General features: G+C 49.3%; 1 protein-coding gene across 1 annotated transcript; it reads left to right on the forward strand.

The window, feature by feature from the left end:
* Positions 1 to 3,093: 3,093 nt before the first annotated feature.
* On the forward strand, positions 3,094 to 5,097 carry TAFA3 (TAFA chemokine like family member 3). Its single transcript, XM_065891822.1, has 3 exons — positions 3,094 to 3,208; positions 3,806 to 3,955; positions 4,886 to 5,097. Exons 1-3 carry the CDS (start codon positions 3,094 to 3,096, stop codon positions 5,095 to 5,097), a joined length of 477 nt encoding a protein of 158 aa, XP_065747894.1.
* The last annotated feature ends 10,373 nt before the right edge of the window (positions 5,098 to 15,470 follow it).

Genomic DNA, 15,470 nt, shown 5'->3' on the forward strand with positions numbered 1-15,470 from the left:
GAGAACAAACACCAGAAGCTTCTTTCTCAAGCTCTCTCTGAGGGAAGGAATAGAATGCCAGAGAAGGCACCCCAGATGCCCACTCCCGGGTCTTTTGGGTCTTGGGGTTCATAGGAGAGATGGGAAAGTGGGGTTGGAGGTGCGGCAGCTCAGGGTGAAATGGGTTGGGGGACTGCCGGAGAAAAGGCACATCTGCCTTTGTAATGATCAAAACAAAGGTTCCTGAAGGGGGCAGGGAGAGGAGATACCTACTCAGAAAAGAGGTACTTCTAGAAGCTCTCTGCCCGTGGAGCACACCCATCCCAGGGGTTTTGGCATCACTTCCTCCATCTGCCCCCGCAGTCTTTTCTGGGCTCTCACTCTGGGGAGCTAGGACACATGGCTCTTGGTATTTCTTGAGCCCCACCATCCTACCTGCCTCAGTTCCACCTCCCTCTGGAGGTTGAGGGAGGGGAGGTCTTGGGGAAAATGGAGATGCTTTGGGGCTGAGGCCGCTGAGGCTCAGAGACCTGGAGGACTCCCGTTCTAGCCCTCTAGAGTGGGAATGGGGGTGAGGGCAGCAGAGTTGAGCCAGCTCCTGGCCAGTCCAGAAAGCAGGTGTGATGGGGCTAGGAGGAAGAAGAGGCAGAGAGGATTCAGGACCTCAGGGGTTATTATTCTCAGGTGCCTCTTCCCAGCAGTGGCTGTCAGATTCTGCTCAGGAACTCTTCCCTGGCCTTCAGCCCCTTCCCAAGGCCAGAGAGATGACAGGGTTGGTTCTTAGACACCTCCTACCACCAACCCTGCTTCACTCCTGGCACAGAGTAGCTCCCTCCGGAGCTACATGTTCCCAGAGTCTACAAGGACCTCTGCAAATTCCCAGGGCAGAGGAGGGACTCTGCCCCCTGTCCTGGCACCTTGGGGAACAACCTCAGAATTAGGCACTACTTCAGTGCCCAGTCCACCCACTTGCCCTCACCCAGGCCCTCCTCCACCCCCTGCATGGCCACGGGCTCCCTCTGTCCCTTGCAAACCACAAGAATCTCTCCTATTTGTCTAGGAAGAGTGAGTCTGAGGCCAGTGGATGAAGTGACAGAAGATAAAAGATTCCAAAAAAGGTGAGTGAGGAGACAGTTGAAGAGGGGGAGTTGGGGGAGTGGTGCGTAGACAGAGATCAAGCACCCTATCCAAGGGAGCAGCCGGGTCTTGGCATTTGGTTTGGCCTCTAGTGTTCCCAGCACTAAGCTGGCACCTGAGGGAGCCCAGTGATCCCCCAAGGGGTAGCAGTGCCGCAGAGGGGGTGGTTCATGCCCCTTCTGTGCTTGGGTGGCTCCCAGCTGCTCTGTGCCTCTGCTTTACTGGGGTTCCCTCCATTTCTAGTCCACTCTCTGGGATAGATTTTGGAGATTCGAACCATCAAGGATGAAGGAGGAGAAGGAAAGGGGAAGAGAGCAGAAGCAAGGTGGTCCAGTGGGAACAGGGCAGGTTTCTGCGCTCAGGGTCTTCTACCCACATGCTGCCTGGCCTTGGGCAAGTCACTTGACTTCTATTAGCCTCCACTTCATTTCTTCCTTTTTATATTTAAATTTTGTTTAAGCTGAATTGCTAGTACCTTCCCGTGGTTCAAATCCCAAAAGATTAAAGAGCAATAGGGAGAGAGATTTCCCTGGCAGTCCAGTGGTTAAGACTTTGCCTTCTAATGCAGGGGGTGCGGCCAAACAGCCAAAACATAAAATAGAAGCAATATTGTAGCAAATTCAATAAAGACTTTAAAAATGGTCCACATCAAATATTACTCAGCCATAAAAAGAAACAAAATTGAGTTATTTGCAGTGAGGTGGATGGACCTAGAGACTGTCATACAGAGTGAAGTAAGTCAGAGAGAGAAAAACAAATACCATATGCTAACACATATATATGGAATCTAAAAAAAAAAAGGTTCTGAAGAATCTAGGGGCAGGACAGGAATAAAGACGCAGACGTAGAGAATGGACTTGAGGACACGGGGAGGGGGAAGGATAAGCTGGGACGAAGTGAGAGAGTAGCATCGACATATATACACTACCAAATGTAAAATAGCTGGCTAGTGGGAAGCAGCTGCATAGCACAGAGAGATCAGCTAGGTGCTTTGTGTCCCCCTAGAGGGGTGGGTTAGGGAGGGTGGGAGGGAGACACAAGAGGGAGGGGTTATGGGGATATATGTATACCTATAGCTGATTCACTTTGTTATACAGCAGCAACTAACACAACATTGTAAGGCAGTTATACTCCAATAAAGATGTTAAAAAAAATGGTCCACATCAAAAAAAATCTTAAAAAAAAAAAAAAAGCAGTAGCGAGAAAAATATCTCCGTTCTACCTCTGTATCCCAGCCAACCAGTTTCCCTTCTTGGTGGCAAACAATGTTATTAGGGTCTTTTGGTACATTTTCCAGAGCTAGCTTAACCTATATTTGAGCAACATATGTAATTCCTCCCTTTTACACATTGAATACACATCACCAGGCACTTTGCTTTTTTTCCCTAAATGATGGATTATCGTTGGAGATCATTGCATGCCTCAGTACATAAATCATTTCCTCATTCTGTTACAGCTGTCTGGATGGGCATTGCACAGATGGCCCACAGTGTATTTAGCCAGCCCTTTACTGATGGTTTTTAGGTTGTGTCCAGGCTTTTTGAGTATCAGTTTGCTCATTTGTAAAATGGGTACAAATAATCCTACTTTGTAGGACAGTCGTGAAGGATTCAAGAGTATGTTTGCAGGGTCAAGTGCTCAAAACATGGCAGTCAGCATTATTGCTCCTTCCATGTCACAGCCCTCCATGGGACCATGCCCGGTCCATTCTTTAAGACCCCTCCTAAATGTCATCTCCTCCACAAAGCTTTCCATGTTTTTCCCAGCAGAACAGTCTCCCTTCCTGCTCCCCTTTCTGACTGTAGTACTCACCACTTTCTACAGTGAGTTTGTGCCAGGCCAAGAGCTGCCTGGGGACAAGTCGTGCACCCTACCCGCCTCTGTGCCCCCCAGAGCACATGGCACAGTGGTGCTGGCACTGGGCACTGGGAGGGCTCCTGCCTGGAGTCAAGCAGGGTGTGTGCTTCTCTCTGCAGGATGCGTGAGAGGGCCACACAGAACTGGAGCACGGGCGGCTGGCTGCTGGCACTTGGCCTGGTCTGGCTGTGGACCCACCTGGCCTCGGCTTCCTTGCAGCCTCCAACTCCACCAGGTCTAGGGGAGGTGGTGGGGCCCTGGGGCGGGCGGTTTTCCAGGATGCCTGGAGAGCTGGACACCACTGCACCCCGTTCCACAGCAGGCAGATCTCTGAGGCAGAGTAAGACCCACAGATGCGAGGGCAGGCCCATTCTCACCTTCCCTTCCATGCCGGAAGGTGTTCTGCAGGGAGAGGAGCCCCCGGGTCAGGGCTTAAGTCTAGCCTCCTGGCCTAATTCTGTGGTCTTCCTTCTGGGATGGCTAAAGCCGGTGTAAGCGGATGATCCTCGCCACGCATTGTAAGCCCTCGGGGCCCTGGGCCTCCCCCAGGGGAAGCCAGGAGCTGGGGGATGGTGTGGACTCCATCTTTCTCCTGCCCAGGGGCCAGACTCTGCCAGGGTGATGAGTGTGGCCTAAATGGGGAGGAAGGAAGGATAGGAACACAGATGTGGCAGGAAGATGTCATCCGTTTCCTCCTCCCCTGCAACTGGAAATCTCTTACCTACCCCTGCCCTGAGCTGGGAGGAGAGGCTGGAGGACAACTAGGGCAGGTGGGAGGGGGGCAGGGGTGCTGGCCTGGGCCGGGCATCTGATGGTGTGCTGGCCCTTTCAGTCCCCGTGAAGCAGGGCACCTGCGAGGTGATTGCTGCTCACCGCTGCTGTAACCGGAACCGCATCGAGGAGCGCTCCCAGACTGTCAAATGCTCTTGCTTCTCTGGCCAGGTGGCCGGCACCACCCGGGCAAAGCCCTCCTGCGTGGACGGTGAGTGAGAGGCTGGGACCCGGCAGGGAGGGCTTGGTCAGAGAGATAAGAAGGGCTGTCCAGGCTTCGCCATCTGCTGGGGATACAATTTCATGCCCAGCTCAGGGCTTTCACTGTCGGAGTCTCAAATGATGGGGCCACCTCTGGGAGGAGGGGCACAGATGTGACCATCGCCATCCCATAGATGAGGAAAGCTCTGTCATAAGCACACGCCCTCCCTCCTGGCCACACCTACTGCCTGGCACATATGCGGATTCATTTCCTCACACGATCTTCTCAGGCCTCCCGTCAGCCTCGTCACCTCACACCCACTCCTCCAGACGTTGACTTCTTCACCTGAGGCTCCTTCCCAGGCCTCTTACACATCCCCTCCTCTTGTTCTCAAGCCGGCCTTTACCCTCCCCTCACATGGACACACGTGTATCGCTTGGCCATGAATTCCTTCGTATCCACCCCTTTCCCACGGCCCCACCCATGCTTATTTTCTTACTCTCACATGGCAGCGCCATAAATGTGCCCACTTGTGCTCACAGGCACACACCTGCTTGTGCGCACTCCCTCAAATGGCCTGCACGCTTGCTCACGTACACCAAGGGGTATGTTGAAGACTGTGCCTCTCTGCTAATGATGTGGTGGCTCAACTCAAGGGTTGCCTTAGAGACAACTTCCCCCGCCTTCACCCCTCTCTGTCTTTGGTGAGATGTAGGGGTCAGTGGGGTTGAGGTTGGTATGGTTGTGTCCCAAGGCCTCAGCCTGAGTACTGCCCTTCCGGGCAGCCTGGAGTAGGAAGAAGACAAGGGAAATGCAGGGCTCTAAGCCAGGGTGTGTAAAAACATGCCCTTATTCTGCACGAACCACTCCCACGCCCACAACTGCATGCTGTACTTGCAGAGGACTTAGAGCTGCCCTCACTGCTTCCTGCTCCCACAGCCTCCATCGTCCTGCAGAAGTGGTGGTGTCAGATGGAGCCCTGCCTGCTGGGCGAGGAGTGTAAAGTGCTCCCGGACCTGTCGGGATGGAGCTGCAGCACCGGACACAAAGTCAAAACCACCAAGGTATCCAGGGAGAGACACTTCATCGCAGCCCTACTCTTCCCCCTTCGCTGGGGGCAGAAAAGGGGACACAGGAACCCTGGGGTCTAGGATGCCGGTTTCCCAGGCTGAGATCTGCAAGCCATGTGGGCTCATCCCCGGACAGTCTCCCCTGGGTTTGTCTAGACTCTGGGGACTGAAGTCCAAGGTGTCCTTCTGGGCATATTCCTGATGTTCCTGAGGCCTTAGTTTCCTTCTCTGCCAAGAATGAGTTTGCCTTCCAGAACATGTCAGGTCCGTAGAACAAAGTAGAGAATTGAGGGAATTATCTAGATAATTGAGAGGGGAATCTCTGCAATTGCCATTCTGCCCTCCCACCCCTGCTGCAGGCCCACCCCCACATTCCCACGATTCACTCCCTGTAGCTCACACCTGCCTTTCTCTGGTTGAACTGCTGTGCTGACACCAGCCGAGAGGATTATTATTTCCATGGTTTGCTGCCTGCCCCACAGAACAAGGGATGATCAAAATTTTATCGAACTCGTTAGCAGTTCCATGTGTGTCACGGTTAATCCGTTGTATTGCTCTGTCATGGCCGTTTGTACAGATGGGTGACACTGTGGGGCAAGTCAGAACTCTGCCTCCTGCCTTCCCTCCCCACCATCACACCCAGCAAACAAGCAAGCAAAGAAAACAATACAGAAGGAAAGGCGGGCTCCGGACTTCTAAAGAGAACATTTTCATAGGGCACAGAACAGGAGCTACAGCAAGAAAAAGTGTGGCTGGATCTAAAGTAGAGCTTCCTATCTGCAGGCAGGCAAGGGACAGAGCCATTCTGAGTATATTTAAGACTAAAAGAGACCCACCCCAGAGCTTCTGACATTTGTCACTATTGTATGGGTCTGGATTTGTAGGCTGTAGATCACTGTGCTTGCAATTTGGTAGCTACTCTGAAGCAACCAGCGGTGACGCAAGGCTGATTTATGTTTGCATGGGCCACCCAGCCACACTTTCCCAGTCTGGACTGCTTTAGGGGAAAGTGACCTGCATATCCTGGGGAATCTCGGGCACACTGGCACGGGACAGGCATTCCCTTCTCTAACCTTCCCGCATCACTTGCTCTCTAGGTCACACGATAGCTCTTGGGGGTCATGACCTGACAGCTTGATTGAGCCACCCACTGGAGAATGGTGTCCAGTTATCAGCTGGCAAATATGGAGATTCACTTCCCTGGACCCACACCCTGTGCAAAGTGCAGCAGCACTCTTTCCAGAGGTATTGCAGTTAAGCTTCTCAGCAGATACGTCCTCATATCTCCAGGCCAATCTCCAGCCACATACCTGTGGTGCTGGGTTCTCCCTGGGGGACACAGAAGAAGGTCAAGATAGAATCCCTACCCTTAAGGAAAGTTCAGTCAAGTTGAAGAGCTGACAAAAGGCAATCAAGGTAACTTAGATTAAAGTGTGTGGTATCAGACTGGTTTCTGGCCCATATGCAGTGAGCATGTTGGGGACCATTCACCCCACTTCAGTTGAGGAGACTCCCACAGCCCTTCAGCCACCCTCTGGCCACAGGGCACAAAGACATAGGTCATATTCACCACCTACTACTTCGGTGGGACCTCACAACGGTCCGAATCCCCGGCAAGCTGCTGACTTACTGAAGGAAAACACTCTCCCCTGATGCCAGACCGGCTGTATCTCATTTGGATGGGGCTGAATTGACTTGGGGAAGGAAAGCAGAGATGAAGCCAAACAACTTTACAGAAAAGCTTCTGCAGAGGCCTTGCCTGCTTCGGACACACTGGGTATGGGCTGGACAGGACTGTAAAATCACCCCCACCCAAGCACCCCAGGTTTTTGTTTGTTTGCTTCTTTTAACAGATGAGGAAACTGAATCCCAGAGAAATGAGGTGACTTGCCCAAGGTGTCACAGCTTGGGCTCCCAAATCTCTAAGACGGCTGACCTTTCACTGAGCCTGGATGTTGGGATTCCAGCCTGGGCTTTCCATGCTGTTTTTATCTCAAGAACAGGAACCTGCAAAGAACGGGCTGGACAGCTCAATGATTTTGAGCAAGAACTTTTACAAAGTTCACTCCTATCTGAATACCTACCCACAAGGATGCAGGGCCACTGGGTCTCCACTCTGCCCTCAGCCCCAAAACTTCCAAACGGAACCCATGACAGCCCAGAGGTCACTCAGCCCAGTTACAGCTGGGCACTCTGAGCTGGAAGCCTTGTCCACTCTAACCCGTCTTTTCCAGAGTCCTTAGGCTGTGCCTCTCAGTGGCTCTGGCTCCAACAGAGGGTCTGGGTGGCGTCCAGGGCTAGTCAGAGTCCTCTTCCTTCAAAGGCCCTGCTAGGTAGAGCCCCTGCGCTGGATGGAGCCTCTGTCCAGGACTGAAGGTCAGCCAGTCAGGCTGCACCCTAGGTGGTCTGCGGATGACACACAGGCCTCAGGGACTCAGAGACGCGAATTACTTGGATGTCTCATCAATAAGAGAATTACAGCCTCAGTGACTGCTGGCATCAGCTGGGATCAGGTAGGATCAGCTGGGATCGCCAGGACTGCAGGGTGTGATGGGGCCTTGAGGGGAGGGGCGTCAGTAGAGACCAACTGGGAGAATGCTGAATTCTGACCCTCAGAGAAGATAGATCAGATGACGGGTTGAGGCTGAGAGTCTCAGTCCCTCCCTGCTTCTCTCCCTCCCTCCCCATGCAGTAGAATCAAGACCGTTGACCCCACTCCAGGGTTGATCTTTTTTTTTTTTTGAGATGTTCTTTTTTTTTTTTAAACATCTTTATTGGAGTATAATTGCTTTACAATGGTGTGTTAGTTTCTGCTTTATAACAAAGTGAATCAGTTATACATATACATTTATCTTCTTGTTTGCCTTTTTGTTGTTTTTGGTAATGGGGTGAACAATGATGCTGGCCTCCCACTAGGCTGTAGATGTCAGAACTCTGACAACTTCGAATCTCTGCATATAGTGGGGTCACAGGGTGGGGTAGTCAAGGAGTAGGTCAAAGGTTGTCATCACCTCCTTCAAGGTTGGGGAGTGGATTAAGGTATTGGCACTCTTTCTGGAAAGGATAGTAAATATTTGCAGGCCACATACAGTCTCTGGCATATTCTTTGTTTTTGCTGTTGTTTATTTTGTTTCATGTTGTTTTAAAAAACCTTTTAAAATGTAAAAACCATTCTTAGCTCAAGGGCTGTACAAAACCAGGCCCCAGGCACTTTTTGGAAGGTTGCCAACCCCAATAAACCTTTGAAGGCAGGCCATCTCTGCAGCTTGGGTCTGCCTCCCGGCCTGCCTTTGGTGCAGTGGGAACCTGAGCGTGAGGGGTGGGTCGGGTTTTGTTTTTCTTCTAATGTTCCTTGAGAGACTGGTGAGTGAATTATTTAGGCTACAAATGAGACAGCTTTAGCGGAGTCGGACAATAAGAGCCTGCTCTCCTTGAAGCCAGGATGCAGGCTTCTCTACTCCCTCCCCATCCCTCAAGACTGTGTCCAGGAGGGAGGGAGAGGGCTCCAGCCACCTGCACATCTGCTGCATCCATAGCCAGTGGGCTGTGAGCTGGGGGATGGTGCTGTACAAACTCCCCCCAAGCTGCCAACCACCGCCCGCCCCTGCCCCAGCCAGGCTCCTTGATCCCTGACTTCCCTCATCCCTGCTTCAGAGAAGACCTCCTTCCTTTGGCACATGCTGGAATTTGCTAATTCATTTTTTTAACCCCTCAAAGCCTCCATTTCCTCCTGACCTAATCATATATTTATTTGGTGGGCTTTGAGGGGTATTCTTTATATGGCCAGGAGAGCCCCACACAAGAGGATCTGATGGAGAAGGGAAAGCTTCTCACCTCCCAACAGAAGCTCCCTCAGGTCCTGCTTCCAACTAAGTCAACATTTGTACACATTTTGTAGCTGCTTCAATGGCAGTATAAGAATGCAAATTAATTTTCCTGGAGCATAGGGGTCCTGGATCATTTGTGTTCCTTTTCTCCCCTTAGTGGGATGGGCTCTCAGATTTCCTGAGGTTAGCTGGTAACCCTACCCACCCAGCTTCGGAAGGTTGCCAACTACAGAAGATCATGTGGCTACTTTCTGTGGCCTCCTGGCAGTTTCATTAAGGTCTGTGAGTGACATCCTAATTAATGGCTCCAGACAGTTGGCTAGAGTTGAAGCCGCAGCTTCCTAAAATCACAAGCTTAGAGCTAGAAGGGATTTAAGAGACCTTAGCCAATTCCCTCATTTGACAGATGAGAAAAGGAAGGCTCAGAGAGGTTAGGTAATTTGCTCAAAGTCACACAGCAAGCTGGTGGCATGTGCTGCCCAGTGATCCAGACAAGTGCTCTTTACGCTATTGCACATTGCCTCTTACTCTAGTATAGATGACAGCCCTGAAAAGAAGCCAGAATTTCAGCAAGGATGAATGTGAAAGAGGCTCACTCTAAAATCACCCAACCCTGTGAGTTCCAAAGGACAGAATAAAGAAGAATGGGAAGCTTTTAGAGATATATACACAGAAAGAGGGGAGAAGGGACAAAAGGGGGGAATTGAGATCACTCAGAAGAACATCAAAACACCAAAGCACCACACAAAATAATGAGAATAAAACTTGATTTTTATCCTTTTTGGAGGAGACAGAATGGAGCTCCTGTCAATCTTTGGGAGACCTGTGCAGCAGTTTTGATGGTTTCAGAATTCTTTGGAGCCTGATGCAGGGGGCTGCAAACCAAGGCCCATGGGCCAAATTTGGTCCACCACCTGTCTTTGTAAATAAAGTTGTATTGGAATGTAACCATGCTTATTTGTTTATTATTGTCTGTGACTGCTTTCCTACTATGAGATAGCAGAGCTAAGTCGTTGCAGAGAAACCATACGGCCTACAAGGCTTAAAATATTTACTGTTGGACCCCTTGTAGAAAACTTTTGCCAACCCCTGCCCTGCGTTTTTATCAAATCTTTCTCAATACACGCTGACAATTTGGAAAATGATGACTATATGTTGAATTTCTAGGTTTTCGGTTTTTTATTTTTGAGTCTGTGCTTGTGTCCCCTTTAATCCCTTCCAGTGCCACTTGTGAGCTCTAACAACCAAAGAAACGAAGAAACAACGACTAAGACAGAGGCCAAGAAAAAGACTTGGAACAGATGGAAGCTTCCCTGATATGTTGTCACACCCCAGATCAGCTCAGTTCACATTTCCCAAGGTCATGTAAATTCTTTTTTTTTTTTTTTTTTGCAGTACGCGGGCCTCTCACTGCTGTGGCCTCTCCCGTTGCGGAGCACAGGCTCCGGACGCGCAGGCTCAGCGGCCATGGCTCACGGGCCCAGCCGCTCCGCGGCATGTGGGATCCTCCCGGACCAAGGCACGAGCCCACGTCCCCTGCATCGGCAGGCGGACTCTCAACCACTGCGCCACCAGGGAAGCCCAGGTCATGTAACTTCTACTTTTAAACCTCAGGGAAGTAACTGCAAGTGCACCCATGTGTAAAGATGTAATTGTGTACGCATGTATGCTGCTGGTGTTTCTGTGCATCTGTGGATTTGAGCAACTCCATGCTCAAAAGCAAGGCTGATATTCAAAATAGATAAAAACTAGCTCACCACAGAGACTGACTAATCAAGGCAAATGCCAACCTGTACGTCAGACCAGGGCACGCTGACTGCACAAAGCCCAGTGCGTTTCCACTCCACCTGCTGTGGCTGAGATGGGACTTCAGAGTAGGGGAGCAGCTAAGCTGGTTCTTGATTTCCTTGGTCTTGTGATGTGTCACTGAGGGTGGGTCTGGGTCCAGAAGCTACTGGACTCAGATGGCTATAAACATTGTATTTGGAATAGACATATAGACTGGGCATAAGGAAGAGCAGGCAACTGCCTTTCAAGCCTTACATAAGGGTACACACTCCCCTTTAGTCTGGCTTAGAGGGATAGGATTCCAACCATTTTCAAAGGCTGGGTTGACTTCCATGCTGGGTGATTGGCAGTACACAATCGCTTCTACTAGTGAATGTCTACCTTGTGTCAAGCACATTAGGCTCTTTATATAGGTAACAGTATATTAAATGGGACTCTTCCCATCTCAAGATGTGGGCAGAGGCCTCAAAGGTGAGGAAAAGAATAATAGGGATCAGCTATTATCAGCTACCACATTCTAAATCAAGATGCTAGACTAGGGACTTTGCTGGTGGTGCAGTGGTTAAGAATCCGCCTGCCAATGCAGGGGACACGGGTTCGAGCCCTGGTCTGGGAAGATCCCACATGCCGCGGAGCAGCTAAGCCCGTGCGCCACAACTACTGAGCCTGCGCTCTAGAGCCCGTGAACCACAACTACTGAGCCTGTGCTCCGCAACAAGAGAAGCCACCGCAATGAGAAGCTCATGCACCGCAGCAAAGAGTAGCCCCTGCTCGCCACAACTAGAGAAAGCCCGCACACAGCAACAAAAACCCAATGCAGCCAAAAATAAATAAATTAAAAAGATGCTAGACTATATCTCAGATTTGTAAAATGGATGGTCCATAGGGCTTTACTCCCCTCCAGACTGTATAACAGAGGGCTAAGAGCTGAGGCTGAAAGGCAGGTAGTATTGAAGGTCTGTCTGGAGTGAGTTGTCACTTCCTTTCTCTCCCAGCCAAGGGGAAGGTTTAGGTGTCGATTCTGTCTTTCACCCACTTAAGAGGGGAATTGCAGAAAAGAACTCCAAGAGCTATTGGAGTATGAGGGACAGAGGGACTCAGGACTGAAAATAATCTAGCAGTGATTGTGGCTGGCTTGTGGGCCTGGATAGTGAGTCTAAAAAACTGTTTTGGGTGTGAGCCGTACCTCCAGAGCTTAGCAGAGCATGGATGTTTGTATGTTTTCCAAGGGCCAGATGTGGACTGCCCAAGAGGGCTGCCTGGAATGGAGAGGTGCCCCACATAGGGAAAGACTACCAGAAGCCATGAGGCTGAGAGGGAATCACAAGTGGCCAGAGAGAGGAGGTACCGGTACGTGGGGGATCCCCAGCAGCAGGGCATCTTCCAAAAACCCAGGAAAATGTCCTAGATGACAACTTCCAAACCTGAGATTGAAAGAGATTTAGACTCATAGACATTAAATAATTTGCTCAGGATCAAGCAGCTAATAAATGGCAGGTGGTGGTTTTATACTGTGTTGACTTGGGTAAGCTGGAAATACATTTTCCAGAATCCTCCTCCCTGATGGTTTCTGATCACAGTTGGCCAGAAGATTAATTTGTGAATGATTTAGAAGAGATAAGTGCAGTGGTAGTAATTACTTTCTGAAGGTTTTCCTGGTTAGAAGTGCCACCAGGTTCCAGGCTGTACCCATTCTCCCTCGTTCTACAACAAGCTTTCTTAGCAACCCCCAGGCCTTCTGACCAAGAGCAACCCAGGCCAACCACCAGATGCAGAGGCAACAGGCTTCCGTGTAAACTTCTCCACCAACTCTCTAGGATCCTGCTCTAACAACTGGGCATGGCTAACTTCAGAAGGGTTGATGAGTGACTATTCTTTGATCCTCCAACTTCTCCATTCATACTCTGATTTCCCCAGTTATTCCAAAAATGTGTAAGCCTTGTTCCTAAAATAAATCCCTTGTTTCATAATATTCTTAGTGTCTCTCCTTCCCTGACTGAACCCTTTCTAATATCATTAGTATCAATATCAAATCAGTATCAGATACCATTATAGGTACTGGAAATTGTTCCAGAGGAACAGAACTCTAAGGATAGGACTCTTGAAATTGATCTGTTTAAAGGCATTAATGACCCTGTTGCTAATGGTAAAAGAGATACTGGTAGACCGTGGCCGGCAGTGGCAAGACAGATACATTAATTATCACCTGTAGACAACTGTAATCAAATACCTATAGGAGGCAAGGCTTTGGGTAACCAAGTATTTGCTGCCACCGAACAATTTAATGGAAATAAAGAGTGTAACGGGGTTAGTTGGTTTCTTCTAAGTGCACCCAAGAACTTTGAAAGAAAATTATGAGCTCAGGTCTTCAAATTCCAGCTGAAGTAAGGAGTAAAGGAGTAGGATAGTTCTATGATTACCTGAAAAGAAACCCTATTTCCTATAGCTGCAGGGTTGAGATTTTTGAAACCCAAACTCAAAGTAGTCAGGTGGTAGTTTCTACTTTCATTTTAGTAGAATCATTGTTGTGTCCCCTGGTGGAGACATTCTTCCCTTGGGGACTAACACCCTTAAACCAGCCCTGCCCAAAGTTTTAGGAACAGGAAATAACATTTGGCTAGTGAATCATTAGAGTTAGGAATGAGAAGAGCCACTCCCACTTACCCCATGCTGGTTCACCAGCACACGCAATGAGGGCTATGATGTTGGGCAATGTCAAGTGGAAACCTCTAGAATGGCCTACCAAAATGGTAAGCTCAAGGCAATTTCACCCCTGGAGGGATTGCAAAGATTAGTGTCACCTTCAGAACTTGAAGGACGTAGTAGTGGTGATTCTTACCTCTTTCAACTTGCCTATTTGTTCTTTGCAGAAAACAGACAGATCTTGGACAATGACAGTGAGTTATCATAACCAGGCAGACTCCATTTTCAGCTTCTGTTCCAGACATGTTTTCTTTACCAGAGAAGACATCCCTTGGCACCTGGTAGGCAGCTATTGATCTGGCAAATGTTTTTTCTTTATACCTGCCTAGGGGAACAAAATTTGCACCCTAAAATATCTCTTTGGCAGGTGGATTATTTCCAGCTAAAAACAATCTACGCCCAAAAAACTCAGGAAGAATCTTTGACCTTACCCCTAACTACCTGAACAATTTAGATAGAGGGCCTGTCATAGGAATAGAGCTATCACTGAGATGTCTGCAAAGAACATGGGCTGGGTGTGGTGGAGGAAACTCTTAGAGATCAGAGTCCACTCTGTGTCCCATATTCTCTGCATAGTGCAGCAAACTTTTGTTTACCAAACATTTGCTTTTCCATCTCCTTCCTCCCCTTTGAAGTTCCAAACCATTATCCCCAAGACCCTCTTTTGTCTTTAGCTGAAGATGGTATTTAAGGTGAGGGTTTCAGCCATTTTGGTGAGTTACTCAGCTTTCCTGAGTCTCTCCCACGTATACATGTTATTAAACTTTTGTGTGATTTTCTCCTGTTAATCTGTGTCATGTCAATTTAATTCTTAGATGAGCCAGAAGAAGCCAGAAGGGTAGAGGAAAATTCCTTCCTCCCCAACGCCTGTTAATAAAGATCACCCAAAGCAGTTTGCTTTCAACTGGCAGGGCCAGCAATACACTTTTACTCTCCCTCCTCAAGGCTTTATCGACTACACGGATGCTATCATGCTAGATGGATCTGGTGAGTAGAAGGTTGCTAGTACTCTAGACACTGTGGCAAGAGACACGCATGCCAGATGGTGAGAAATAAATCCCACAGAAATTTAGGAGCTTGCCACCCTGGTAAATGTTCTAGGGACCCAGTGATCTGAGGCTATGTCAAGATACCCCTTCTACAGTGAAAGACAAGTTGCTGTCTCTGGCTTCTCCTACCAGAAAAAAAGAGCTTAAATGCTTAGCAAGCCTCTTGAAATTTGAAAATATCCTAAACTTCGTGTGGACATGCTGCTCTCATTTATCAGAAAAGTCAAATGTCTGCAAGTTTTGAGTAGGACCCAGAACAAGAGAAGGCTCTACGGTAGGTATGGGCTGTCGTGCAAACTTATCTGCCCCACAGGCCGTGTGAACTCTCACAGTGTCTGCACTGTATGGAGTTTTTGGCAGCCTCTGAAGACGAATCGCAGAGCAAACCCTTAGGATTTTGGATCAAACTATGCCATTCTCCTCAGATAACTATTTTCCTTTTGACAGATAGCTTCCAATTTTATTGGGCTCTACTACATACTGGATGTTTGACTGTGAATCACCAAGTTACCGGGTGACCTGAGCTGCCCATCATAAACAGGGTGTTATTTGGCTATAAAGGCGTAAAGATGGGCATTCACAGCAGTATTCTGTTATCGGGTGGAAGTGGGCTTCATACGTGATTGGACTTGAGCAAGACCTAAAGGCAAAAGTAAGTTGCAAGAACAAGTGCCTCAGGTTCCCATGGCCCCTCTTCCTGCAAAACTGCCTCCTCTTTCTCACACCTCTGGCCTCATGAGAAGTTCTCTATGACCAGCTGACTGAGGAAAGAAAAAAGTCTGACCTGCTTGACTGCTGGTTCTGCATGGTATGAGTTGGTTCTGCAGGATTTGAATTATTTCTGCCAGAAGGTGGAAAGTTGCAGCACTGCTGCCCCACTCAGAGAGGACCCTAAAGTAGCGGTCCCCAACCTTTCTGGCACCAGGGACCGTTTCGTGGAAAACAATTTTTCCACCGACGGTGGGGGATGGGGGATGGCTCAGGCCGTAATGCGAGCGATGGGGAGTGATGGGGAGCGACAGATGAAGCTTTGCTTGCCCACCGCTCACCTCCTGTTGTGTGGCCCCAGGGGTTGGGGACCCGTGCC

This window comes from Phocoena phocoena, chromosome 1 (assembly GCF_963924675.1).
Source record: "Phocoena phocoena chromosome 1, mPhoPho1.1, whole genome shotgun sequence".
NCBI lineage: Eukaryota > Metazoa > Chordata > Mammalia > Artiodactyla > Phocoenidae > Phocoena > Phocoena phocoena.